General features: G+C 43.5%; 1 protein-coding gene across 14 annotated transcripts in view; it reads left to right on the top strand.

Moving 5' to 3' along the window:
- Positions 1–26,412, top strand: part of EIF4G1 (eukaryotic translation initiation factor 4 gamma 1) — a 102,404-nt gene that overhangs the window by 25,828 nt on the left and 50,164 nt on the right. For 4 of the 14 annotated variants that reach the window (XM_042459796.1, XM_042459800.1, XM_042459801.1 and 1 more), the window contains 6 exons: positions 5,318–5,426; positions 5,805–5,894; positions 6,324–6,356; positions 12,973–12,993; positions 14,232–14,405; positions 16,903–17,002. In XM_042459796.1, coding sequence (XP_042315730.1) covers positions 5,352–5,426; positions 5,805–5,894; positions 6,324–6,356; positions 12,973–12,993; positions 14,232–14,405; positions 16,903–17,002 — 493 coding nt within the window. In that variant the 5' untranslated portion in view covers positions 5,318–5,351. Of the gene's footprint in view, positions 1–703; positions 765–5,317; positions 5,427–5,804; positions 5,895–6,323; positions 6,357–12,972; positions 12,994–14,231; positions 14,406–16,902; positions 17,003–26,412 lie in introns of those variants that run through there. The other 10 variants (XM_042459802.1, XM_042459803.1, XM_042459798.1 and 7 more) reach the window with 9 other exon arrangements.

Below are 26,412 nucleotides of genomic sequence, written 5' to 3'. Positions count from 1 at the left end.
AATTTGCCCTGCGACCCACTCCAGTTGTACTTCCTTAAATCTTCCCAATTTCAAGACTGAACTATAAGGCATGCACATTGTGTTCTTTGATTCATATCCTCTACCCTTTGGAGAGGGGGCAAAGCTGGCCATGCTCCTCGGAAAGGCAAGGTGTCCTGTGAACATAAGCACTGTGACACGCTATGGTATATGGGCTTCTCCTGCGATCTCTTTAGTGCTGGTTCTGGTTGCACAGGTGGGTGTCTGGCTGCTTGGCCCTGGCAAGAGTTGAGAGGCTTGGGCTCAGCTAGGCTGGCTGTTTGGGAGTCAGCCGGCCTTCCCTCCCTTCTTCCCTCCTCCAGCCTATGCAATGCGAGTGACTCAGGCTTGTAGGCGTGGGATTTTCTCTGGCTGCTTTGGGCAGTGCTAGGGTCGAATGGCATTGACTGGGTGGGGTTTTGGGTGCTCCCTGGTTCTCCTTAGTCTCTCTTCTCTCTCTGCCTCTCTGGTGTCTCTGCAGTGCAGCAGACTCTGCGATCTGACACCACCCCACCAACAGCAGCTCTCTCTCTCTCAGCACTCATGTTCCTGGCCTTGCCAGGGTGGGGGTGGGGGGTTGTCCCCTGCCTTGCCCATGTTTGGCGAGCCCGACCCTCCCCACCGCGCACCAGCAGGTTTGCAGGCTGATATTTTCTCTCTCTCCCCCCAAACACACACCCCAAAGTGTGGCAGATGAAAAGTCTCCGCTGCTTGCAAGAATTGGCCTGGGGATTTTCCTACTTGGGGTGAGTAATTTCCTCTCTTTGACCTGTGTGTTTTTTGTGCATGTGCTGAGTTGCTGTTGTTATTCTGAGTGTGGAGCACTTTTTCACCAAAGATCTCAAATTGTGCCCCATTGTGGCATTTTTGTGGGTGGCTTGGTGGGGAGGAGATTAATTCAGATGCATTGACCTCCCCCTCCCCCCCCCAAATATTGTTGAGGTTGGGCCTGTGCTAAGATTATGCACTGGCCTTTGCCTGGAGAAGGAGAGTGTTTGGCATGGAGCTGCCCTGCATAACAAATTCACCAAGAATTTTTGGGGACAGGGTGGCAAGAAGAGGGAATGACTTGCACTTTACAGTTACTTTTTCCCAAACCAGTCAGACCACATTGCCTGTTTTCTGAAAAAGCTTCACATGGGCTGTTTAGGGGTGTCTCTGGCTAATCAGGGTATTCAGAAACTGCATTCAAGATGATGACCTGGTTACCCCCTCCCCCCTTCCTCTGGGTCTTTGGTGTTAGTTTTCTGAGATGGTACCCTGCATCTTACTTGAAGAGCTTTTCATGTTGCTTCCAGTTTGGCGTCTGTTACTGTGTCTGAAAAGTCAGTGCCATTTGGGGTGGTGTCTCATGGTAGATCAGGCCCATAGTAGCATGTGGAGCTGCTTCCTGTAGGAAGGGCTGCAGTATTGTTCCCCCGTCCATGCCTGTACATGATGCTGCACCACAGTGTGGCTGGTTGCTTGGTGTGAGAGAGGGAGAGAAGATGATTACAAACTCTGCTCTTGTGGATGGTGCAGCTTTCCACCCAAATCCTCCTGCCCCAAACATGTACACTGAAAACATTGAATGCTGGTCCTGTTAAAACTATGGCTTGGTAACTGCTTAGAAGACTAGAGAGAAATAAATCTTTCCTCCAGACATTGGTCACTGTAGCCCTGAGTGGAACTGAGGAGATCACCAGCATCATTTCTCCTGTTCCTCCAATCCATGTCCATTTTGGCTTCATTGCTGTGCTTTCTGAGATGCATCGAACTGAAATTCTTACTCTATCAGGCTTAGGGTGTCTTCCAGCAGGGCCTACCCAGCAGAGGTCTCTTGAGTGTACTATAAAGCAAAACAGGAATCCCGCAGAAATCTTTCCTGGTTTTTATTTTGGTGGGTTTTTCTTTGGCTTTATGTTTCCATTTCTTGCGCCAAGTCTTTGTAGTTTGAAATGCTGTCAGCCACAACCCAAGCGCCAGGTTACAGCAGGATTGTAGAGTAGCTGAGGAGGGGCCTTATATTCCTGGTTGACCTGCCTTATTGCCTCCCATTTCCTTTCCCAGTCATACCTCAGATTGTATGAGAGGGCACTGCCCCCTTGTACAGTTCCAAATGGTTCCATTCCTGGAGGATTTCACAGAATGGCTGTGTTGCTGTTTGCTGCCTTGTCACTTGGCAGCCATTACCCTTGCTTTGTCAGTTTTGTCTTTCCATCTTAAAATGTTTGTGGCCCTGTACTTACAGAGATGGGGCCTGCTGATGTTCAGGGGGCTTCTCAAACAGGCACTTTGTAGCCCCAACCCTGGATAGTGGGTCGGATGAGTGGATGTCTGGCGTAGACTGTGGGCCTTAGATATCTGCTGGGTTTGGTTCCAGAACCTCCCCACGGATACCGAAATCCATGGATGCTCATTAAATAATATGACATAGTAAAATGGTGTCCCATATATAAAATGATAAAATCAAAATTTGGGTTTTTTTTTTGAATTTATATATTTTTTGTAATATTTTCAAGCCATGGATGGCTGAATCCGTGAACACAGAATCTGTGGATATGGTGGGCCAACGGTACTTTGTGTATGACTCAATTGCTTCTGTGTTGCTTAATTCCACCTGGGTTTATGAGTGGTTGGGAGTGTTTGCTTATTGACTCGGCCAGTTACATCAGGGAAACTTTAGAGGAAGAAGAGCTGGCATGCTTCCTCTGTACAAGCGTGGGAGGTTCTCCCATTTGTTTTACATTCTGGACTCCTGTTGTATCTCAAAAGTGTGGGGAGGGTGTAACAAGTCACTCAGGTGAAATGAGTTTGTGCATCTGGTGTGGAGGAGGGTGAAGTCCTTGGTTGTCCATTAATTCAAGACATCTGTCACCTCTTGTTTGGAGTTCTCAAAATGGTTTTCCTCTGCAGCCACATGGACATGAGTGATGGTTGCCGTCGTGGATACCTGCATTCATATTTTATGCTGACTTGACAGAACAGACTGGGTGCCCTAATGATCATGTTTGGGAAGGCTATGGCTTTGATGCTGATGCTCTCCACCTTTCAGCTTGCCTTTCAGTGCTGCTGTCATTCAAAGACATATGGTCTGTATTGCATGTCTGTGAGAACGTCACCCTGCTGGGCATCTGTCTGCCAGGTTTTTATGGCTGAGAGATTCTTCCAGTATGGTGCTGCTTTGCCTTCTGAGTTTCACTGCCAGAAGTCTTTCAGCCTGTTTGAGACTCATTTCGTGCTCCCTAAGAAACCCTTCATTTGAACTATTTAAAGCAAATATTAGCTAGTGTTATGTGCAAACTGACAATGTGTTGTGTCCATAATTAAATTGTCAGTATCATGGAGGAATTACACAACTGTTATCTTTGCTGTGGGGAGTTATAATATTTTTAGAGTACTTAGAAGCAGGAGACCTGGAAGTAAGGGGTGGGCATTTTCATAAAGCTCTTGTTGTTTATAGGAATGATAGATATTAATCAAAGTTTAGATATTAGGTATTTATCAAAGTTTTCTCCTCTTTGCCCATTCTTAGTCTGCTAACAAGGTGGCAAAAAGCATGTTCAGTCTTAGGGAATGAAATGCAGGCAGAATCCCAGGAGGTAAAATCCTGTGTTTCATGGGGTGTAGGATAAATAAGTAAAGTGCGGGCCAGCCATATATGTGAAGTCAAAGGCTTTCATGGCTGGCATCTATAGTTTTTTGTGAGTTTTTCGGGCTATGTGATGTTCTATAAGAGTTTATTCCTGGCGTTTCACCAGCAGAGAATGCTGACCTGGAAGAAAGTGTGTGTGTGTGTATCCTGTGTGATCCTAGGTAAGGAGGAGTGATTCCCCTGTTAATCTGTGTTAATCTGTTGTTGATGACCAGGCGTCAGGGTAGGAGGATATGCAAAAGAAGAGTGGTGATTATTGTCTGCTGGGAAAGCCCCTGACCCTGAGTGGTTTCTCATTTGCATTTGCTGAGTCCTGGTTTGGTCTTCTTCAGTACTGGTAGCCTTAAAGTAAATAAAGTTTGGCTACCAGCCCTGAAGAACACCAAAACCAGGACTCTGCAAATGAGAAACCACTCAGGGTCAGGGGCTTTCCCAGTAGAGAATGATCACCAATTAGCAGACACTAATCTTCTTTTGCATATCCTCCTATCTTGAGGCCCAGCCAGGGAATCACTCCTCCTTACCCATGATCACTGTGTGTGTGTGTGTGTGTGTGTGTGTGTGTGTATCCACTCTCTTCCAGGTCTGCATTTTCTGAAGATGCCAGCCACAGATGCTGGCGAAATGTCAGGAATAATCTCTTCTAGAATGTGGCCACATAGACTGATAAACCCACAAAATACTACCAAGCCATATATGTTTGAGTACAGTTAGTGTACATCAGAGATCTGAACTGAAATGATCTTCCCAAGACTTATGGAGTCTCTGGAGGCCATGATACAATAAAGATAATCTACAGGAGAGATAAAGTCAAAGAAGCATTTTATGTTACATATGTATTAGATTAGAGAATATCACAGGGGTTTTGGGGATAGGGGCACTGATTTAAAGGAGATGAGAATACATGCAAAAGATAAAATGTAGATGAGGTGGGTCACACCGCAGAAATAAAACAGTTTGACACAATTTTAACGTCCGTGTCTTAATGGTACAGTGCTCCCTCGGGTTACGAAATTAATTCGTTCCGCGGCTAATTTCGTAACCCGAAAAACCTTCGTAACCCGAATTGCCATAGGCGCTAATGGAAAAAAAGCCGCGGCTCTGCCGCGGCTCCATTTAAAACATCGCCGGGGTTTTTTCGTAACCCGAAAAAACCTTCGTAAGCCAAAACAATAAATCCCTATGGGATTTTTTCGTATCCCGAAAAATTCGTAAGCTGGGTAATTCGTATCCCGGGGTACCACTGTATAGAATTCCGGGATTTGTAGCTAGATGGAGCACCAGAGCTCACTGACAGAGAAAGCTAAATATCTCACAAGACTACAAATCCCCAAATTCCATAGCATTGAGTCATGACAGTTAAAGTGATTTTCAAACTGCCTTATTTCTGCAGTGTAGAAATGGATCCCTTGTTCCATTTCCTGCTCATTTGTGTTCTTTGGGGAGTGCCATCTCATCTCAGGGCGCCTCATGCTAAATGAATTGTGGTGCAAATGACGGTCTCAATTTTTCTGGGCTGTTTCCCTTTCCTTCTTGCAAACAGCATGTAGTGTTCTGTTTTAAGGTTGACTTGGTTCCAGTAAATTCTTGTTCCTGAGGATTTGCTTGTGTCTAGTTCCTTCTGTTTTCATGTTTACAATGCCTGACTTTTCTCCATTGCAACAGATAGCAAAGGAATCCTTATGCAGCACCACGTGAAATGAACAAAGCTCCACAACCCTCAGGAGGAACCCCATCGGCCCCACACCCCTCCCCTTCTCCTGGACTTCCACAGGTAAGGATTTAACATTCCAGGCCACCTTGATCTTCTCTCATGTGTTGATTTTTATCCCCCTTTCACAACTTCATTTTCCTGTCCTGTCTCCTCTGGTAGTTTAAGAGGAAGTTCCTCTATGGTGCCGGTTGCCCCAAATGTACCTATCTGCAGCTCACTTGCCTAACATGTGGCTTGATTTTGATTCAGTGTCTGTTCAAGCAGTCTTGCAAATGGGGTAACTGGACAGCCATTTAGTGAACTTCTCTGTAGGAAATTATGTGACAGTGAGAGAAGTGCTTCATCCTGTTAATATGCTGCTAGACAGGGTGAGGGTCGAGGCCGCTACTGAGGCCACTAATATTCTCCTCCTCCTTTCTCCCTGCTTCCTTCTTTCAGCAGGCAGCATTTCCTCCTGGCCAGACGACACCTGTGGTTTTTAACCCAGCGCAAGCTACCCAAATGAATACGCCTTCCCAGCCTCGACAGGTAAGGAGTGGGAAGTGGGGTCACTACTGCTGTTGTTGCAGCTGCTCTTGGGCCGCCAGAGTGGCGGCCAGGCATTCTTACATGAGCTGCCTGCCAAACAGGTTCCTCTGTGTTGCTGGTGGCTTGGGGTGGGGGTGTTGCTGGGCACAAGGAATCCTGCAGGCTGACTCAATCTTCAGGCTCTGCTGACTCAAGAGTACTTCTGCAGCATGTACTAGGTGGGGATACTGATTTGGATGAGCACCCACTGTAGAGCCAGCTATGAAGTTAGAGCTGTAGTGGGGATTGCCCTGTCTTCAATTTATGTTCTGGTCTCTCACAAAGAGGCCATGTTGGGAAGTGAGATGTGTGGTTTCAGGGCAGGGGGGAAGTGCCTGTAACTGTCAGTGATGTTCTGCTCTTGTCTCCCCTCGCTCTTTCCTGTCTTAGTTTCCAGCAGGGCCTCGTGCTTTACATCAGCAGGTACTAACCCTTCTCCACTCCCCTCACTGCATGCTGAATGCAATTTTGGGGGGTGCAGCCGTGTGGATAGTCTTGCTTTGGACACTGCAGGGAAATTGGTTGGAGTGGTACAAGTTAGTGGTTATATAGCCCAGCCTAGTGGGAGAGAAAGATCTGAGAGCTGTGGTAGCATATGCATTTTAAAAAGATTGAGCTGTGAAGTTCCCAGTTTAAATTATGTGCTGGTGAACTTAAATAAACTGCACTCTCATTCCCTTTACTCCCTTCCCTTAATATGAGACTAATAATATTGACACACCTTCTATATGTAGGAATTGAAGTGTGCAAGGATTTAAGTGAGATAATACATGTGCTGCCCAAATGCCAAAGTTTACTTTTTAAAAGCATTCTGCTGCTCATCCGACCTTTTAAAGCTTAGGGCAGCTTAGGGTCAGTAAATGAATCCAGTCAAAAAGTGAAACAAAGCATGGAAAAGGGAATCTGTGGCAAAGGTGCTCAGCTGCAGTGCAAGAGCTATTTTGTCTCCTGAGACTCCAGATGATTGGGTAGGGTATGAGGCAATTTGACTGCCGTGTCCAGAGCACAGTACCTTTCCCCCCTCCCCTGTGACTTGCATGATGTCTGACTCACGATGGCAGTATCTCTGCTACATACTTTCTCACGCTTGGAAGGCACTATTTCTGTCTCTTGCTTCCCCATTTGGTATCACCCCCTTCCCTTCCCTTGGAATGAATTGCCTGTCCATGCTGGGGTCTGGTCTTGGAAGTATTTTGGAGCTGTCACCTTATTTCCCGTTTTCACCCCATCCATTGTTGTCGTTGTCTTGGCTTCTCTGAAAGGGGGGATAGACTTCGTTCTTGGTATGCCCAGTGTGATTTGCATATTGCCTTCAAACTACCTGGTGTTTACACTACAGACTGGCCTTCTCTGCTGCTCCCAAATTTTCATCTTACTCCAAACCCCTTTGGTTACACCTGTCTCTGTTCATCTGTGCTGTGCCAGTTGCTCAGAGAGAGTGTTTAGGCCATTGGGAGTAGGAAAGAGGAGAGAGACAAGGTTTCATCCTTCAATGGCCTTGGGAATTTTGGTTACTGTCAGCTTTGTGGAGGGCTGAAAAGGCTGGAAAGCCATTCACTGAAGCAGAAACACACACATATATGCACATAATACTCAGGTGTTGTTCTGTAAAACCCTTAATTTATTGATCGATCTACCTGCATACTTGTGTAAGCATTTTAAAAAGATGTTGGCTTAGATTCTGAGTTTGTTCCTGTTTTTCCCTGGGGATTGAACTCCTCACATGACTCCTACTTATTCAGGCTCATCAAAGGGAGTGATTAAAAAGGCTTCCATTGTAGCCACTTAGAGTTGTATCTGCACTTTTTCAAGTGGAATGGTTCCATCACCATGTGTGTTGTTGTTGTTGTGTGCCTTCAAATTATTTCCAACATAGGACAACCCTAAGGCGAACCTATCACCAGGTTTTTTTGGCAAGTTTCTTCAGAGAGGTTTGCCATTACCGTCATCACAATAACCACAACAAAAGTGCCGACCCTTCTTGCTTTTGGGTTCAGTATGACACCAATATAAGTGGCCTGGCTCTGCAGCACGAAGCCTCCCAAATCACTCCCCCAGTGCTTGTCCTGCTAGATATCTGTCAAGGCTCTACTAAAAGATGGAGCTGAGAATGCAGAAGTCTGGTTCACATTTCACCACCACTGTAATCTCAAGGGTGTGACTTGAACAAAGCCGCTATCTCTTAGCACCAGTCTGCTTGGGCTGGTGATACTGGCCTTAACCACAGAAGTATGGTGAGTATCACCAAAACAATAAGATGTAATGCTTAAGAGCATTGTATATAGACAAAGCATTTTAAGTATTGATTTCATGTGCTATTGTTTTACTTTTCATTTTTCTAAAAATTATTCTTTCTAAGTGATTGTGACTGTTCTCACTCCAGTCTTGTTGCTGCCACACTTCATTATGAAAATCATTATCATTCTTTGGATGTTAGCTCCCACAAGCCCCAGTTAGCCTTACCAGTAGTCAAGGATCCTGGAAGCTGAAGTCCAAAACATCTGGCAGGCCAGAGCTTGAAAACCACTGCTTTGTGCTGTGCTATGCCTTGTGGTGACCTTCCTTCATGGTCAGTACCCTAGTTTTCTAGAGAGAGACAGCATGGTTTAGTGGTTTGAGTTTTTTACTAGAACTTTGGAGGCCAGGATTTGACTCATTGCTTGGTCATAGAATCATAGAGTTGGAAGAGACTGCAAGGGCCAATCCAGTCCAACCCCTGGCCATGCAGGAAATTAAATCAAAGCATCCCCGATAGATGGCCATCCAGCCTCTGTTTAAAAACCTCTAAGGAAAGAGATTCCACTACACTCTGAAGGAGTTTGTTCCACTGTTGAACAGCCCTTACTGTCAGGAAGTTCCTCCTAATTTTGAGGTGGAATCTCTTTTCCTGGAGCTTGCATCCATTGCTCTGGGTCCTAGTCTCTGGAGCAGCAGAAAACAAGCTTGCTCCCTCCTCAATATGACAGCCCTTCAAATAACAGCGCTATCATATCACCTCTTAACCTTCTCTTCTCCAGGCTAAACATACCCAGCTCCCTAAGTCGTGCCTCATAGGGCATGGTTTCCAGAACCTTTACCATTTTAGTTGCCCTCCTTTGGACACGCTCTACTTTCTCAATGTCCTTTTTGAATTGTGGTGCCCAGAACTGGACACAATATTCCAGGTGGGGCCTGACCAGAGCAGAATAGAGTGGCACTATTACTTCCCTTGATCTAGACACTATACTTCTATTGATGCAGCCTAAAATCGCATTGGCCTTTTTAGCTGCCACATCACACTGTTGACTCATGTTCAATTTGTTGTCTACTTAGACTCCCAGATCCCTTTCTCACGTAGTTTCATTCAGCCAGGTGTCCCCCATCCTATATCTGTGCATTTCATCTTTCCGCCCTAAGTGCAGTACCTTACATTTCTCCATGTTGAAATTTATTCTGATAGCCTTCGCCCAGCTTTCCATTCTATCAAGGTCATTTTGAATCTTGAGCCTGTCCTCTGGAGTATTAGCTACTCCTCCTAATTTGGTGTCATCTGCAAATGTGATAAGTAAACAGACTTGGGCAAGTCATATTCTCAGCCTGAGAGGAAGGCAAAAGGCAAACCCCTTCTTAATAAATCTTGCTAAAAAAACCTTGTGATAGGTTTGTCTTGGGGTCACCATAATTTTGAAACAACTTGAAGGCACATAACGTCGTCATCATCATCATCCTAAATAACTACAGACCAAAGACTACTTGGATGTATGTCCCGAAAGGAGGTGTATGTGGGTAGGAGACGAAGAAGAAAGTCAGCTCCCTATAGCAGGTCTGGGTCGCTGGCTTAGCATGCGTAACCTGTTATGTTGTTGCCTGTGAGCCCAAGGTGAGTAGCTGAGTTACTCTTTACTGCTCTTAAAGGGGGTGTGTGGGCACTGCTAGCTTGTCATCATACTGGTAGGTAATCCCTTCTTTTACTACTGTTCTTCCCAACATGGTGGTCTCCAGATGTCTCAGATAGGGAGTCATGAGAAAGGCGTTTTTCTTTGGTAACTTCCATGCGCAAGTTCAGAAAAGCCACAGTAACTATGGCCATGCTGGCTGGGAGATTCTAAAAATTGTCATTCAAAAACGTAATTTTCCCAAGTCTTGTTCAGCTTGAGGCTGATTTTTTCAGAGGTGAGTGCTCCTCTTTCCCATCTCAGAGAGGTCTGCCCAAGCATTAGTGGGTCCGATGTCACTGTCTTGGAAAGTGGTCATTGAAGGGAGGAATAGTTGGAAGGTGTTTCTTTCAGAGGATGCAGCTCCAACGATGAAGCCTCATTTTAGCTCAGAACAACTTTTCTGGGCTTCCTTCCCACCCATAATATTTCTTAAAACATAGAAATAAGTATTTCTAAAACTTCTTTGCAATATATAGAAAGTGAAACAATCACATGTTCAAATATAATATGTTGCTATTTACACCATGGTGTAAGCTTACCATTACTGTATATACATTCGACCCTTCTTATACACAGATTTTTTATACATGGATTCGAGCATACACGGTTTGAAAATTTTCAAAAAAAGTATAAATCTCAAATATCAAACCTTGATTGTCCATTTTTGTAAGGGACACCATTTTGCTAATGGGAGTTGAGCATACACGGATTTTGTTATACCTGGCGGATCATGGAACCAAACCCCAGCGTATAACAAGGGTCTACTGTGGTAGACAATTGAACTGCAAACATCTCTTGTGTTTCTTTGATAAGCTGTAAACTTAACCAAAATAAACAAAACCTGCCATTTCTTTGAACAAGTATTTTTTCCTAATGTAAAGATTGCTTTACAGTGTTTTGCAAACACTATTGGGCAGCAATGTGGGCATGGTGGTAAAAGGCAGGGCTAGGAGAAATGTGACCCTGAGGTTGCATACGCAGCACCCAAAGCTGTTTTTTTAAACCTTTAAGTTTGTGGATTGTGCCTTTTCTGGCTAAAAATAGGGTAATTTGCCATTTCTGAAAAATCTCTAGGGACACTAGTTCCATTTTTAAATAAGTGGCAGTATCATGCTTGCTGTACTGTTGAAACAATCTAGAATTCAGAGAGATAGCTGTGTTACTCTAGAACAGGGGTTCCCTGCCCTTTTGACTTGTGGCACCCCTATGTCTGTGGTGGAGCCCCTAAGAGACCTACCCCATGTCTTGCATGTTAATAGAGTTTAGGAGTATATATAAGAAAAGGTACTTATTCTTTAACTTCATTCATTTTTCATTTCTTTCATTTTCCTGGTACATCTAGGAAGTGTACGTGGATCCCTAAGGGCTCCTCGGAGCACAGGTTGGGAACTGCTGGTCTAGAATATTAGTATTACAGGGGTACCCCGGGTTACGAAATTAATTCATTCCGCCGCCGCTTTCGTAACCCGAAAATCTTCGTAAGGCGAAAAAGCCATAGGCGCTAATGGGGAAAAGCCGCGATTTCGTGCGAAATAGCGCCGAAAAGCACCAAAAAATTTTTCGTAACCCGAAATAACCTTCGTAACCCGGAACAGTTTTTTTAAATGGATTTTTTTCGTAACCCGGAAATTTCGTAAGGCGGCGCATTCGTATCCCGGGGTACCAGTGTAGTCTCGAATGTCCTATGAGATCCCTTTGCATGAAGGATCTGTTTTTCAAAACTTGAAATGTACTTTGGACATTTTCTGGCCCCAGGGGTTGCTAGGGACAGAAAGCTGGCCACCAGATACTGCAGTCATCTGCCCTAGTGCAAAGACATATGGAAGTAACCCATTATATAGTCCACTGGGAAGAGGAGTTCAGACATTAATGGAACATTTCAAAAAAGTGCTGAAAAAGTTCAGAAGAGAAGAAGAAAAGATTGTGCTGCAGTGTAGAACAATTTTATTAGCTGAAGTCCATCTAGCACTTTCCGTAGTATGAGCAACTTTTGTTAATGTTTTAACATGTGTGAAACAATTACTGTGTTGTTTAATATCCTTGGATGGCCATCTTAAAATAGTACTCCAAAACATGAAAATAGAAAAAGACAGAAACCCTTGGGATTAACCTTTCCTAACCTGTGCACTCCAGTACAACCCCCATCATTTCTCATGGAGGCCATTGACAAGGAATAATGTGAGTTGTAGTCCAGCACATCTGGAGAGCACCACACTGAGGAGGCTACTTTGAAGGATTAAAAAAAAATTAGGCAATACCTGGTATTTGGCGGTGAGCCAATAACCTAATTTGATCCTACTGGGAGGAAGCTTGTGTATTAGGTTATATTTAGAAACTGTATAGCAGTTCAATGTAAGTATTTTCCTAATGCCAGACATAATGCACTGTATTGCAATATCTTTTTTATATTTATTCAGTGCTTCCAAGAAAATAGTTCCTTTCAACTGATCACTAGTATAATATCTGTGCTTCTCATAGCTTTTCTTGATTATGGGGTTTGCTGTCATCCAGACCATCTGATGGCTGAGGAGAACCCATTTGTATTTGTCTCTGGCCCAAGGAGACAGTAAAACATGGTTGGGAGAAGGAATAGGGATCACTTGACCAATGTAGATTAGAGAAGGCAGATTGATGGAGGGAATATAGTTGAAATGGAGAGCTGGTTAATTTGAAAAGTAAGGCCTAGACCCTTGCCAGTTGGGATAGGGCAGACTGGCCCAAGTTGTCACCCACCAAGCTGAATTTCGCCCACCAGCTGCTCAGTCTGACTTTCTCAGTTGCCCAACAGTTTCCTCTGTTCTCAGTTTCCCTGACCCTTGGTGAGGGTCTGTCCCAGAAATCTGATCTTTGTCTCCTCTGATGTCATCCTCTGATGGTGTTTCATTTTATAGGACAAACTTCAAATACAAGTTCCAGCCTGATTTTCTTCTTTCCTCTCCCCATGCCTCCCCATTCCAGCTTCCTTCCCATAAGGCTGCAGTTCCTTTCTTGCTCAGTGTTGGTTATTCCCCAGAGCCTGGTAACTTGTTTGGTTGTAGGTAACTCCTTTCTCTCTCTTTCTCTCTCTTTTTCTCCTTTCCTTTTCTCCTCTTGTGTGCGCGTGCTTGTGTGCTTGCTAACAGGGAGGATTCAGGTCTCTTCAGGTAAAGCCTTTTCTATAACCCCTACTCCGGTTGGGAGCGGGAGGGACTGAGCAGGAGTTCCACTTGCTTAGTGGCCACTCTGCTCAAGTCTGTACAGCAGAAACTGTTGCTGAATGCAAAAGATGCACTAGGGCATCCTTTTTCTTGCCTCCATTTTGTGTGAGAGTCTGGAAAAGGGAGCATTTTGGATCACTGTAATCCATAATGGTTTTTCCTTGCCTCCTGGGAAGGGGTGGGAGAATTTTTCACACCACTGACTGCTTCTGAGCCATTCTCCTCCATTTCCCCCCTTTTTAATCCTTCCAAAAATGTTTGGTCCTGGACATTTTGTCCTTTTTTCTCCCCTCTGTCAGAGTATCTTTCTAGAAACCCAGATTGATTACAGGACAGTATCATATGTACATAATATGAGAAACATTGGTAGCTTGAGCTTTAGCGTCCAGAATTGCTGATTCCTATTGGATGCAGTCAATGATTCTCTAAAGTCTGGTTTTTGAAGGAAATTGTGGTTAGACCCATTTATAGATGAGGTAATTTGCATTTTGTGTCCTCACTACACATTTATGTTTGGATTTGTTTTGCAGAATCAAAGCTGTTTCATTCATTTGAGGAAGGAAGACCTGAGAATATATCATATTGTTAAGGCAGACTATATATGATAGAGAATTAGCAAAAGTTGAGCTTATCCTTTGTCACTACTGTACCTAAAACAGCAACACATTTTCAGCAATGAATTTGACAGCAGGTCAGCATTATGAGACAGACAGAGGTTAAGGTGCCATCCCATTCTTTGCTTCCCAGTGTGGCCCTCCAGGTTGCTGACCAAAGTTACTGGAAGATTGGCACCAACTTTCAGGGCCTATTCCCCATCTTATTATAGAGTAGTTCTGCCACTTGAAAGACTAGAACATGGCATAGTGTCATGCAGAAATTGCCCACAAGTCAGTTTTTTCTCTGCAGCCTCCTGAGTTTGAAATTTGCTTTCTTCTAAAAACAAAACCAATAGCTTGGTTTGCAAGGAGTGCGCTGGAGCTGCCAGCTTTTGTATTAGCCGTCCTGTTCTGTGTTTTCAGCTGAGGCGAATTCCTGCACGCAACATTCACAGAGCCACAGTCTTTGGGTGGATGGGGAAGGTGACAGTGGGGCTGACAAAGGGGGAGCTGTGGTGTCTCAGAGACTTTTCCAGCCAGGCCTTGCTAACCAAGCATGCCCTGCTCTCTTTCCTTTCTCCCTTGAAGCATTTCTACCAGAGCAGGCCCCAGCCTCCGACAAGTGCTTCCCGGGTGCAGAGTAACGCGTCGGCTCGGCCTGGCCCACCCACTCATGTTTATCCAGCTGCTTCCCAGGTGATGATGATTCCCTCACAGATCTCCTACCCTGCTTCGCAAGGCGCCTACTACATCCCCGGACAGGTGAGGGCTAGGTTGGGGGCCAAGGCTGTCTCTGTGGAGGACACCTTTCCAGATGATGGATGTTTTTGGGAGCCTACTGCTAGGTTGCTTCCCTGTTTGATTCCAGTTGTGTTGTGGGTCAGGCTTCTACCCCGTTCCGTGGTGCCTTCCCCTAACTACATACCTGCTTGCCAGTAGTACCATAGCCTTGGTTTCACTGTTTCTTATGGTTATGGATGGATTCTGCTATCTTTGTTTTATGAGGGTAATAAATAAAACTACAGTTGCTCCTTGGAACTCGCTGGGGATCTGTTCTTGACCCCCCCCCCCGTGTTCCAAACCCCATGTATATTCATTCCCCATAGACTTGAATGGGGTGTGTGCACGTGGGGCATACGCCACGGGCATGCATCCCATTGAGGTTAGCAGCGGTCACCCCTCTGCAAATTTTCAAGTCCGTGGCTTTCAAGTACACAGAACTTGGAGAAGTGACTGTAATTGGATTATGTCACAGTTTATGTATACATGTTCAAATCTTGTTTGTAAATGTGCTGATCTAATATTGACTGCTGGAAGCCACTAGGAAAATTGGAGAATTGTCCACTGTACTTGTGAGGAGCAACAACAGACATTTGGTGTGTCAGATGTGATATGTGTTTTACTTAGTGAGAAAAAAGAACTTTGGAGACAGTGGAACTGTGCTTTTAATAATCCTGCTGGTTGTATATTTCTGTTTCCATGAGACTTGTGGACCATAGTATCAGTGATTGCATGCTAACTGCAATACCCTGTGCTTCTTTGTCCATCCCAGTTGAGTTTGTATCTTGTGCCATTTTAGAAAGTCACACAGGCTTGGGCTTTGGTGAGTCACTCAAAATTGAAGGATGACTGGTGAAAATACCTTCAGACTTTATTGAATGGGGTAGTTTGGATAGATACCTTGGCTGATCATGGTGGAACATCAGGTCTCCTTAGTTATGTTGCCCCTGGTCATTTGCTTATGAATCAGTCCCTCTACAGCTGCAGAGTTTAATGAATTAATATATTTTGATCAGTTGAAAACAGTAATTCTGGGGAAATGAGTAGCAGCTTTATATTTTTATAAAATTTTAGTCCTTTCAGAAGCTGCAAATGGTAAGTATTTTTTTTTAAAAAGAGCTGTTTCCTACTTGCAGCAAAAGGACAGCACCTCACAGGTGATGCCTTCTATGTCATGTGGATACATAATCTTAAAAAAAACACCAATTGTGTAGATTTATAAAAAGAACTTTGTGAGGTTTTTAATGTGAAAATATATACAAATTTAAACTATTAAAAGACTTGTAAAATTAATTAGATTTCTTCAATCTGTCTACTCCTCAGTGTTTCTCACCCAGAAGATATATATGAGCTTTGTTATTACATATTTGCGAATGGGCCATATATCAGGCCTCTCAAGTGATGAGTATCCAGCTGCAGAGGCCTTCATACCAAAATCTGCTACATGGTTGTGAAAAAATACCTTGTGGATTTCTTTCCCTAAGGCCTAAGGCAAAGTCCACTAAACACAAATGATTTCCAAGGTTTTCTTAGAAAGCTTCTGAGGAATGATATTTCACAGTGAACATATGCCACAGATAACTAGACTTTTCCCCACTGAAAACCCCATCCCCCAGTAAGAGGTTGGGATAGTGGTCGTAGAATACCATGCTTCACACCAGGAGTGTAAATGTTGTGCTACAGATGGTTTTTGCCCAGGGAATTTGGGTTGTTACCATCTGGAGGGCCACACAGTTCCCATCCCAGCTTTACACAAACTTGACTTGGTAGAGTTCAGTGCAAAGTAAGTAATATTGGAAGGCTTCTGTGCCAGTTGTAAATAAGCAAGCCCAACAGCCAGAGCACACAATTGGACAAAGAGTGAATAAATTGGCCCTGTGTGTGTATTGGTTAGAGCACTGGACTAGGCCTGGGGCTACCTCTATTCAGATCTCCACTCCCTCTCAGCTGTGGAACTTACTGGGTGATCCTGGGCTAATCGTTTTCTTTCAGCTTGCCCAGCCTTCACAGGGTTGTTATGAGAATAAAAATTGTTCTGGAAGGACAAAGAAAACAATGTATAAAATGCCTTGAACTGTGTGGAGGAAAGATGAGATTGAAATGTAATCAGTGAAATGAATGGCTCAGTTAAGTTGGATGCCCAAGCTAAGGTCGAGAGAAGCGGCTCTATGTATTGTCTCTGCACCATGTGTAGTAAGGGTTGGTTTTAGTTTTGAGAACAGCAGCAGCAGATTGAAGGTGTCCAGCTTGAGTTCTTGGGTTGAATTTGGAAGACCTAACCTGAAGGGCTTCTGTTACCATATTGTTGTCCATTATGCTCTTTTTGATCCTTCTCTCCCTGTTCCCTTACTGATTATGCTGTGCTTGATCCAGTTGACATTACTGTTCTGTACATCACAGTTACACTGCTTCCTCATCTTCTAACTGTAATGTAGAGCTACTCATTTGCTTTGTTTTTCCCCCTTTCCTTTTGACCTAGGGACGCTCCACTTACGTTGTACCGACCCAGCAATATCCTGTCCAGCCAGGCGCTCCCAGCTTTTACCCTGGAGCAAGCCCCACAGAATTTGGCACCTATGGTAAGGAGACGTGTGTATGTGTGTGCATACATGTGTGATGTAAGGCTGGCGCTGTGAAAAGCTTTTTTTCTTCTCTGCTGCATCTGCTTCTGTTCTTTGATCTTGGTCTGCAGCTTCATCTATACATTCAGTACCTGTTGCTCGGTCATTGTTTCAATTTATTCTTGGGCAGTAGTATTGTTTAGCTAAAAGTACTATACAAAGTCAGTAGCCTGTCTCTTCAGTTGAATAACTCAACAACATCAAGGAAACTGATTGCAAGAAAATCTAGAATGGGAAGGACATAATATTTTGAACAGGAGAGATTAGTTCGACTGCATCCTTAAAGAGCAAAGTGAAAGGTGGATCTTGGTAGTGAAATGCCTGAAACTGGAGAATTCCAGTCCTGAATCCTATTCCTCCAAAAATGTGCATTTAGCCCTATCTTGTGTTCAAAATACTCAGTTCAAAATCAGCATAATCTCCCTGGTTCAAAGCAGCTGCATCCTCTTCTAAGCTCCAGGTTAATTTTTCATTTGTGTATACCTTTCCCATCAGACCATTTTTTAAGTTTCTTCCCAACTTCCTGGTCATTCAGGATATTGTTGACCAATATTTGTTTGAAAAAAGATTGAGGAGGTTTCACTCTGATACCATCCTGGTTTAAGTGTTACAGTGTTGTTGCCCTGAGAAAAGGAGTGTGATTTGAATGGGTTTGGAGCTTTTCTGGGTTGGTGAGATGAGAAATCCACACAACTTCAGTCTTGAGAGTATACACTGACCAGAATAAGGCAGGAAGAGCAACACAGTCACACGATAGCTGAAGACAGACTTGGATGACTCCTTCCACAAAGCCATCTTGGAGACCAGATCTTTTCCCTTTCTTTGCCCAGAGCAGAGCTCTCTGTTTGTTCCTTCTTAAGACCTTTTTATTTGCTCTTAATTGGAATGTGCAAATATGCTTCTGCAAAGTCCAGGGAAACTAGGAAGTCTCCCCTGTGCAGTACCTCCCAAATGGACAACAGTGTTTCCATGCAGAAACATTTGTCTGTAATGATGTTACTCAGGTGCTTTGAGTCCAAAATGAGTGGGAGGAGTCATCAAAGTGTGTCTTTAGCTATCAGGAGACCATGTTGTTTTTCTTCCCTTACTCTGGTCAATGATGGGAATAACCCAAGTTGTGTAGATTCCTCCTCTCAATCCAGAATGCACCTTCATGGTAAATATCATTTAACCACTGCACCACCAGGGCTCCTGATATAAATAAAGAGCCAAGACATATAAAGTATGAGAAACCAGCCCTCTAAATCATTGACTAAGGTAGGGAATAGCTAGTATGTGGCATGTTTCTAGATGAGGAGTGGGCAGAAAAAAGCTCTAGATCTCTAGATATTTGTAACACAATGGCAACATTATCCGATTCACATTTAACAGTAGGAACATAAAAGTTATTTCTCTCTACCCGTAAATGATTTCAATAAAATGAGATAAACTTGGGATAATCAGGAGCTGATTATTGTGCAGGACAGTGAGCTTCTGACACTTGTGACACTCAAAATAATTTCTGATCTCAGAATTCTTTAATTCCGCTTATTTTGTCCCATGTTCCAATGCATGATCATAGAATTCCAGGGGGGAAAAACAAAGTAAATCTTTTGAACCTGAAGTCTGTCCACCTGTGTTCCAGATAGTTCCATTCACTGTCCTTGTTAGTCCTGAGATTATACAAGGGATGAAGCAGTGGAGAAAGAAGAGGGAGTACACAGTAAATCAAGCTGGGCATTTGGCTTTGTTTCACTTCCAGTGTTCAGAGAGGGATGAGAATTAAAGGAATTAAGAAAAGATGTTTCAGGAGGATTAATGAAAACCATATGTGTATATTTGTGTATGTTTATTCATGCAAAAGAAAATTTTGCTTGTGTAAAGTAGTTGTGTAAAGCAGAAAGGCATTGCACTGTAGTTTCACAGTGATTGCACAATGAGACAGCAAGTTGTCCTGTTTCGTTCTCATCTTAAGAATTCACTGAGTGAACTGAGGCAGGCTGCTATCTTTTGATGTCTGTTTGCCAATTGGGATGCAAATACTAACAATTGTAAAGATTTCTTAGATAACACACACACAACACTCAGAAAGCGCTGTGCCCCTTTACTGTCTCATTCTCTGGTTTTAGGGGAAATGAGTTGGTGGAGTTCTTTGAAAGAACGTGTGTATTTCTCAGTGACCCCTTCCCATGTCACATTCCTTTCATGTAGAAAGCCAGCAGCCTTTCATAATCAGATACCCATTATATGTTTTGGACTTCAGCCCCTGTTATGTCCAGCCTCCATGGCCAATGGTCAGGAATGTGATTGCCTTGTAGTTCAACACATCTGGAGGATGCCACGTTGGGGGAAATAGCCCAGAGGTTGATGGAGCTCTCCCTGGAGATCTTGAAATAGAGGCTGGATTTCCCACTTTGGATTTCCGGATTCCCCCCTGCATCAGTCAGGGGGGTTGTATGAAAAAGCCTACAAGCACCCCTTCCATGTGTTTCTGTGACATTGGGAAGATGTCTTCTAATACAGGTTAGTTTATTACATGAAGGGAAGTTTTTACGTTGAAGACAGATTTAAGAGTACAACCCTCCATCTGCCTTCTGCAGTGGCATTCATAAATAAGTGGGAATCTGGATAGACTGGAAGAATGGCAATAGGATTGAGTATATAAACACAGTCAAATTGAAAATAGTCTTCGTCTCTCCTTCTTCCGTGTTTGCTTGAGCAACTCCAGACCTTCAATTCTATGAGGTAAGAGACAGTTTGGTGGCATAAGAAAGAAAAGAAAGACGTGTAAGTTATGGCTTAGCTATATACAAGGACGCATTAATGTCAGAGTCATCCAAGACATTGTATTTCCCATCACCATGTATGGATGCAAAAGTTGGGACAGTGAAGAAAGTAGATATGAAGAGTATCTGCTCATTTGAGATGTGGTACTGGAGAAGGGTCCAAAGAACAACAAAAAAGACACAAATGGATCATTGAACAGATCAAGCCTGAAATCTCCTTGGAAGCCAAGATGATTGAACTGAGGCTTTCATACTTTGGCCACATGATGAGAAGGCATGACTCATTAGAAAAGACAATAATGCTGGGAAAGGTAGAGGGCAGTAGAAAGAGAGGAAGACCACCCACCATGGGCATGGATTTTCAGAAACTAAGAGCAGCGGAGGATAGGGAGTCTTGGAGATGTATCATCTGTAGGGTCACCATGACTCGGGGATGACTCAAGGGCAGTTGTCAAACACAAAAGAGCTTCTGCCATAGAGAAAGTTTAGTGTCTTCATAAGTGTGGCCAAAGTGCAGCCATCCAGGACTTCACTTCCTAACATTCCATATCATTGTCTATGTTGACTAAGGCTTTTGGGTGTTGTAGTCCATCAACATCTGGAGAATCACACTTTACCCCCCTCTGGTCTAGAAATTTCCAGGAGGCATTTGATTGGTTGAGGAGGAAGGATAGTTGGGCAAATCATAGGCAAGGCCAATCATAGACAGAAGGAAGAAGCCCACTGTGAGTAGTGATGAGGTGGAGTGCTATATTCAGATAAATAAATAAAATAGATTTCCCCACCTTCCATAATGCTTATTTAGTGTGCCAGCTTCAGCTTATGAGAGTTTGTAGTCCAAGATGCCTAGTTCATATCAGGTTGGAGAATATGTCTTAGCAGCCTCACAGTCTCACTCCATGTCTGTAATTCATTATACAGTTCTCATTCTGGACTGATTGCTTCTTCTGTTTGTTGCTGGAAGGTGCAAGGTGTACAGACTCCTAGAAGGTTCACAGCCTTTGTTTCATGCTCACATTTTGCTCCTTCTAATGTCATGAAACTTTGGTATTCTAGGATGATATTGAATGCAACTACTCTTGAAATATTATTGGAATTGTTCCCAAATTGCAAACAGATTGGATGGAAAACTGCAGCAGGTGGGTCCTGGTAGAAAGCATGGGAAATAGTCTAGCAGGAGCATCTTGCTGCATAAAATTGCAATGAAACAAATGGAGACTGTGCAGTTCTCTCACAGCATGCATTCAATCTCAGTACTTGTTTTCAACATTTCTGTCTTACTCTTCAACACAAGAAAAGAGTTCCCAGATAGATTTGTTTAAAGAAGATCTCTGAAACATGACTTAGTGTGGAAGAGAGAGCAAGACCTGTAGCCTCTCCTGGGGCACTTTCTTTCTCTTCCAGTTTCTGGTAAGGACAGTTTAATGTTTAACTACTTTGTGAGTTGTTGTGCAGACTTTAGCCCTAGCCTGCATTTGGATTACTGCAGCAGCACAGAGGCCAACAGTGGATTTGTTGGCAGCCCCTGATCTGTTTGCCCCTTAAGTAAATTTTAGCAGATGTTTCAATGCCGGCTGCATGTTTGAGGGTGAGCCCTTGAGTGGGTGTGAACATACACGGAACAAGAGATAGCATGTTCCAAACTGTCCCTGTCCAGATTTGTCACTCTTGGAATACGTGCTTACTTTATAGTTGTCCTGGATTTAATGTTTCTCAGAGGTCTTTGGTTTCTGACTTGCCGGAGGTTTTGGTCCTCCTCTTACCTCCATCCCCCTCCCTCCAATGGTGCTCACATGCTCACTGAGGGCCAGGGCTATATTTAGCCTGGACCTGTCCCAGGCATCTCCTGCAGACTCAGAAATGTGAGCTTAGGCCTCCATCCCATCCCAGGCCTGCATGTCATAGTTTTTTTGCTGCTGCGGAGGTGGCAAAAAAGGGGAGGGGGGAGAGGTACATCTGCCTACAACTTCTTTTCAGAAAGGTAGGTGCATTGAGCCTCTTCAGGAAAGGACTGAACTGCCAACGGGTGATGCTTAGGTTGGACCTGTCTAATCTTTGCCAGGTTCTGTACAGCTGGGGAGGGGGCCCTTAAAGCTGGAAAGATTGAGAAGAGGAGAGAAAAAGCCTAGTGAGTTCAGGGCTTCAAAATGGTCCCTGTCTCTTGATGTTGGAGAGACAGGCGGCAGCCTAGCCAGCTTCAGTTTCTCTCTTGACCCAGGGCTTTGTTGAAAGGAGAAGATGAGCCTACTTTTCCTCCCCCTCCCCACTGCCCAGCTCCTAAAAGGTCCTCCAAGACGCAAGCTGTGGCAGTGTCACTTTTCCATGATGGCTGCAGCCCATGAAGGCAGCCTAGCGTCACAACTGGCTTGCCGGGTTGCTTCTGCTGCTGCTACTTCTGCCTTGGGGATGGCTGTCAGGCCGCAAAGGTGTTGCTCGACTCCCCACCCATAAAGTTTATTAGGCCAGATGAGTCAGCACAGTACGTATGCTGCTGCCATGTGCTCAGAACGGGTTAGACCAGTCAGTGCAGTAGCTATTTCTTCATATATATTATATTTCTTTTTCAAGGTCTAAGATCTGGCACATCTAAGCTGTCTGTAGGCTTATGGACCTGGTGGCATTAGGGGTGGCAAACATCCTGACTGTGGAGAGAGAGAGACCCACAGTGGGGCTGGAAAAGGCTGTCTTGACTGCTAAGGCTTTTTGTTTATGCTGGCTCACATCCTTCCCTTTCTTTAAAGCAGGGATAATTGCTGGGCTACATCTTTCTTCATCCCTTAACATCAGCTATGCTGTCTAGGGCTAATAGGAGCTACAGTCCAACAGTATTGACTATCATTGCTTTGTTGTTGTTATTGTCAGCCTCGAATCATGGCGACCCTGTGGATTATTATTATTATTTATTATTTTATTTACTTATATCCTGCCTTTCTCCCAATATAGGGACTCAAGGTGGCAAACAGCAAATTTAAAACAATACAATTAAAAATAGTACAAAACATTAAAATGTATAATTATAATCTTTGAAAAACAGTTACACAATTTTAAAATAGTCATACTTTAAATAATAAATAAATAAAACTTTTATTTGTATCCCGCTCTTCTGTAGCAAGACAATTGGAGCAGCTCAAACTAAAATGTCCCTATACAATATAATACATAAAATTACAATACCCCCCCCCATTAAAAAAGAATTAAATATATTACAATTAAAAGCGTTTTAATAATAAAGATAACATAGGCCGGGGGGGGGGGGAGTAAATACATGGTATGAGGGGGTAATCAATCTGTGGCCGGGGAATTTATTTGGGAAAGGCCTGCCGGAAGAGATCCATCTTGACAGCCTTTTTGAATCTGTCTAAGTTAGTAATTTGACGGATCTCATCCAGCAGGCCGTTCCATAGCCTGGGAGCAGTTGCAGAAAAGGTAACATGTTAAAACTCTTCACAGTTTAATTGGTTTTTAAATTTTATATTTACATAGTTTAATATTGTTGTACTATTTTGAAATTGTATTGTTTTACACTTGTTGTTTCATGCCTTGAGTCCCTGTATTGGGAGAAAGGCAGACTACTGTATAAGAAAATAATTAATAATAATCATATATACATGCATACACGATATATACATGATAGCCTTGGCTGAAGAGCGGGGTATAAATTATTATTATTATTATTATTATTATTCATACATACCTCTTAAAGTCTGAATAGCACAGCATTTAAAACCCAGCCCTTGACATATGGAGAAAGTGTGATGGCACAAGAATGTTTTTATCTGTTGAGACATCTCCAAGACTTCCTGTCCTGCACTGCTCTGCTTAGGTCCTGTAAATTCATAACCATGATCTTTCTAATAGAGTTTATCCACCTAGTGTGCAATCTTCCTCTCTTTTTGCTTCTCTCCACCTTTCATAGCATTATAGTCTTTTTAATGAGTCATGCCTTCTCATGATGTTTCTAAAATACAACAGGTTCAACTTGATCATCTTGGCTTCCATAGACGTTTCAGGCTTGATCTGTTCAAAGACCCATTTGTTTGTCTTTTTGGCCATCCACAATATCTTGAGCACTATTCTCCAGCACCACACCTCTAATGAGTTTATTTTTCTCCTGTCCAATTTCTTCACTGTCCAGCTCTCACGTCTGTCCATGGTGGTGGAGATCCTTGCTTTAGGGATGCCCAAGTGGCTTATGTTGGGCTTCCATGGATGCCAACTGTTGATCAGATTTGTGCTGCCTTGGCTTGGGCTGTCTAAAAGCATACAGTCTTCCTTAGGCCTTCAGTGTTTTTCTTTGTCATCTCTTCCCAGGTTTTAACATCTGGCAGTTAGCTCACAGTATCTGGTTCAGCTCAGCCCAGCAGGCAGCCATGTCTACAGGAGACTGAGCTGTGGCAGCTCTGTTATTTCAGTTCTCTTTAGAAAACCATGAGACTGAGAACTAAATTGCTTTATGGCTGGTTTCTGTTCTAACGCAGTTGTAAATAGAGCATTTAGTTTTGTTGTTAATCAGGTTGTTAGCCCTGCCAGCACAGCATAGATCTGAGGAATGTACAGTGCGCCTGCATCATATGTGGGTGTGCTGTACGCGGCTTTCAGCATATGCTGAAACCTGCATGGGGAGAAGGGGTGGTGCGCCCCATAGGGAACAGTGGGGCATGTGACCATGGCATGTGAGCACCGCTGCATGCACGAGCCCCATTCATTTAAATGGGGCTCGAGCATAGGTGGAATTTGCTTTATGCGGTGGAGTCTGGAACGGATTCCCCTGTAAAGTAAGGGCACACTGTAAAGGATTAATTTCTTCAACCCAGTGCCCTACAGATGTTTTTAAATGCAAGTTCCATATTTCCTGGCAGTTAACATGTTAGCTAAAACTAGTGAGAATCAACTGTCCAAAATTTATGGAGGACCCCAGGTTTGAGAAATCTGCTGTGTACTCAAGAACCTCTATTTTTCACCCATGTGCAAATAGCCATGATTGGACCTCTGGATTGTAGGAGAACACTAGGTTCCTGGGAAACGTGAATGGAAGCTGGCCTCCTTTTAGTACTCCTTTACTCACCCTTTTCTGTGGGCTTCCATCTTATGAGAATGGTTGGAGGTTGTCTTTACATCAGTGTGCCAAGGCTTGGTTTCACAATAACCTCACTTAGTTAAGAGACTTTCTGTTCATCTTAATATGCAAGGCCTTCCAAATGTTTCAGCCTGCAATTCCATCAGCCCTAGCCAGCATAGCCAATAGTGAGAAATTATGGGTGTTGTGGTCCAAAAGCACCCCACCACCATGCCTACCCCCTTTTCAGATCTATCTTTCTTCTCAGATCTCTTCCAGTGGTCAGCTCTTCCAGTGCTCAGTTCTCTTCCAGTGGTCAGATCTATGCTGTGCTGGCAGGGCTAACAACCTGATTAACAACAAAACTACAGTGGGCCTTCGGTATCCTCTGGGTTTGGTTCCAACCTGTGGATGCTCAAGTCCCATTATATACAATGGTGCAATAAAATGGCATCCCTTATATAAAATGGTAACGTGAAGGTTTGCTTTTTGGAATTTATATATTTTTGAATGTTTTCAAGCTGTGGATGCAAAATCTGTGGGGACAGAGGGCCTGACAATTGTTTTCCATACTCAGCATTTATTTTGAATCATTTCAAAATTCCCCTAAATGCTTTGTAAAGTGCATTGGAGTTGTGTGGGCCATAATTAAAATCCCACCTCTGTTGGGCTGGAGTCTGCCTGTCATTAGATTTGGCTCTGGCAAAATAAATCTTTCTTTGCATGATGCATAGTTAACATATGGAATTAGCTGGTACAAGGTATGGTAGCATCTTCTGACTTAGTTGGTCTTAAAAAAGCTGTTTAACTAATAATCATGAACAATTAGTCTTTTCGGTGGTGGCCACGGTGGCTGTGTGACTTTCAGGTTTATTGTGCAGTATGCCACTGAATGCCAGCTAGTGGGAACGGTCTAATTAAATATTTGTAAGCTGCTCTAAGACCATTTCTAAAGAGTGAGGTATAACTACTACTACTACTACTAATAATAATTGAAGGAACCTTGTGCTTTACTTAAGAGCTTGAAAATTTTACTTTTTGTAACATTCCCACAACCCACTCTCCAGCCACTAGCCATGCTGGCATAGGAATTTTGGCAGATTTTCTGAGCTCTTTTTGTCCCGATCCAGGAAGGCTCTTACTATATCCTTATGTGTAGCAGGCTGTTAATTGTGAAAACTTACTCCAAGTTGGTTTAGGGCTAGGATGAGTCTTTAATGTGTGGTTGCCAAGATGTGGGATGATAGGTTTCATCATTGGAAATGAGAAATATTCTTTCAGGCCTGAAAAATGTAATCTTTTCAGGTACCGTAGAGTTCTTGTGGCTACATATCCAACAACCTTTCTCCTTTAGTTGTGTGCCTTAGAGCAGCAGTGGCCAGATTGTGTCCCTCCAGAGGTACAGGGCTCCAACCCCCATCCATCCCATCTAGCATGCCCAGTAATCAGAAATGATGGGACACAGTTCTAGAAATCGTGATTTTTTTTTTTTACATGATTGTTCCTTCGTATTTTTCCAGAAGTGTCCTAGTCTGCTGTATATTTTG

The sequence above is a fragment of the Sceloporus undulatus genome, chromosome 3, assembly GCF_019175285.1.
Source record: "Sceloporus undulatus isolate JIND9_A2432 ecotype Alabama chromosome 3, SceUnd_v1.1, whole genome shotgun sequence".
Taxonomy (NCBI): Eukaryota; Metazoa; Chordata; class Lepidosauria; order Squamata; family Phrynosomatidae; genus Sceloporus; species Sceloporus undulatus.
This window is presented reverse-complemented; position numbering and strand designations above follow the sequence as displayed.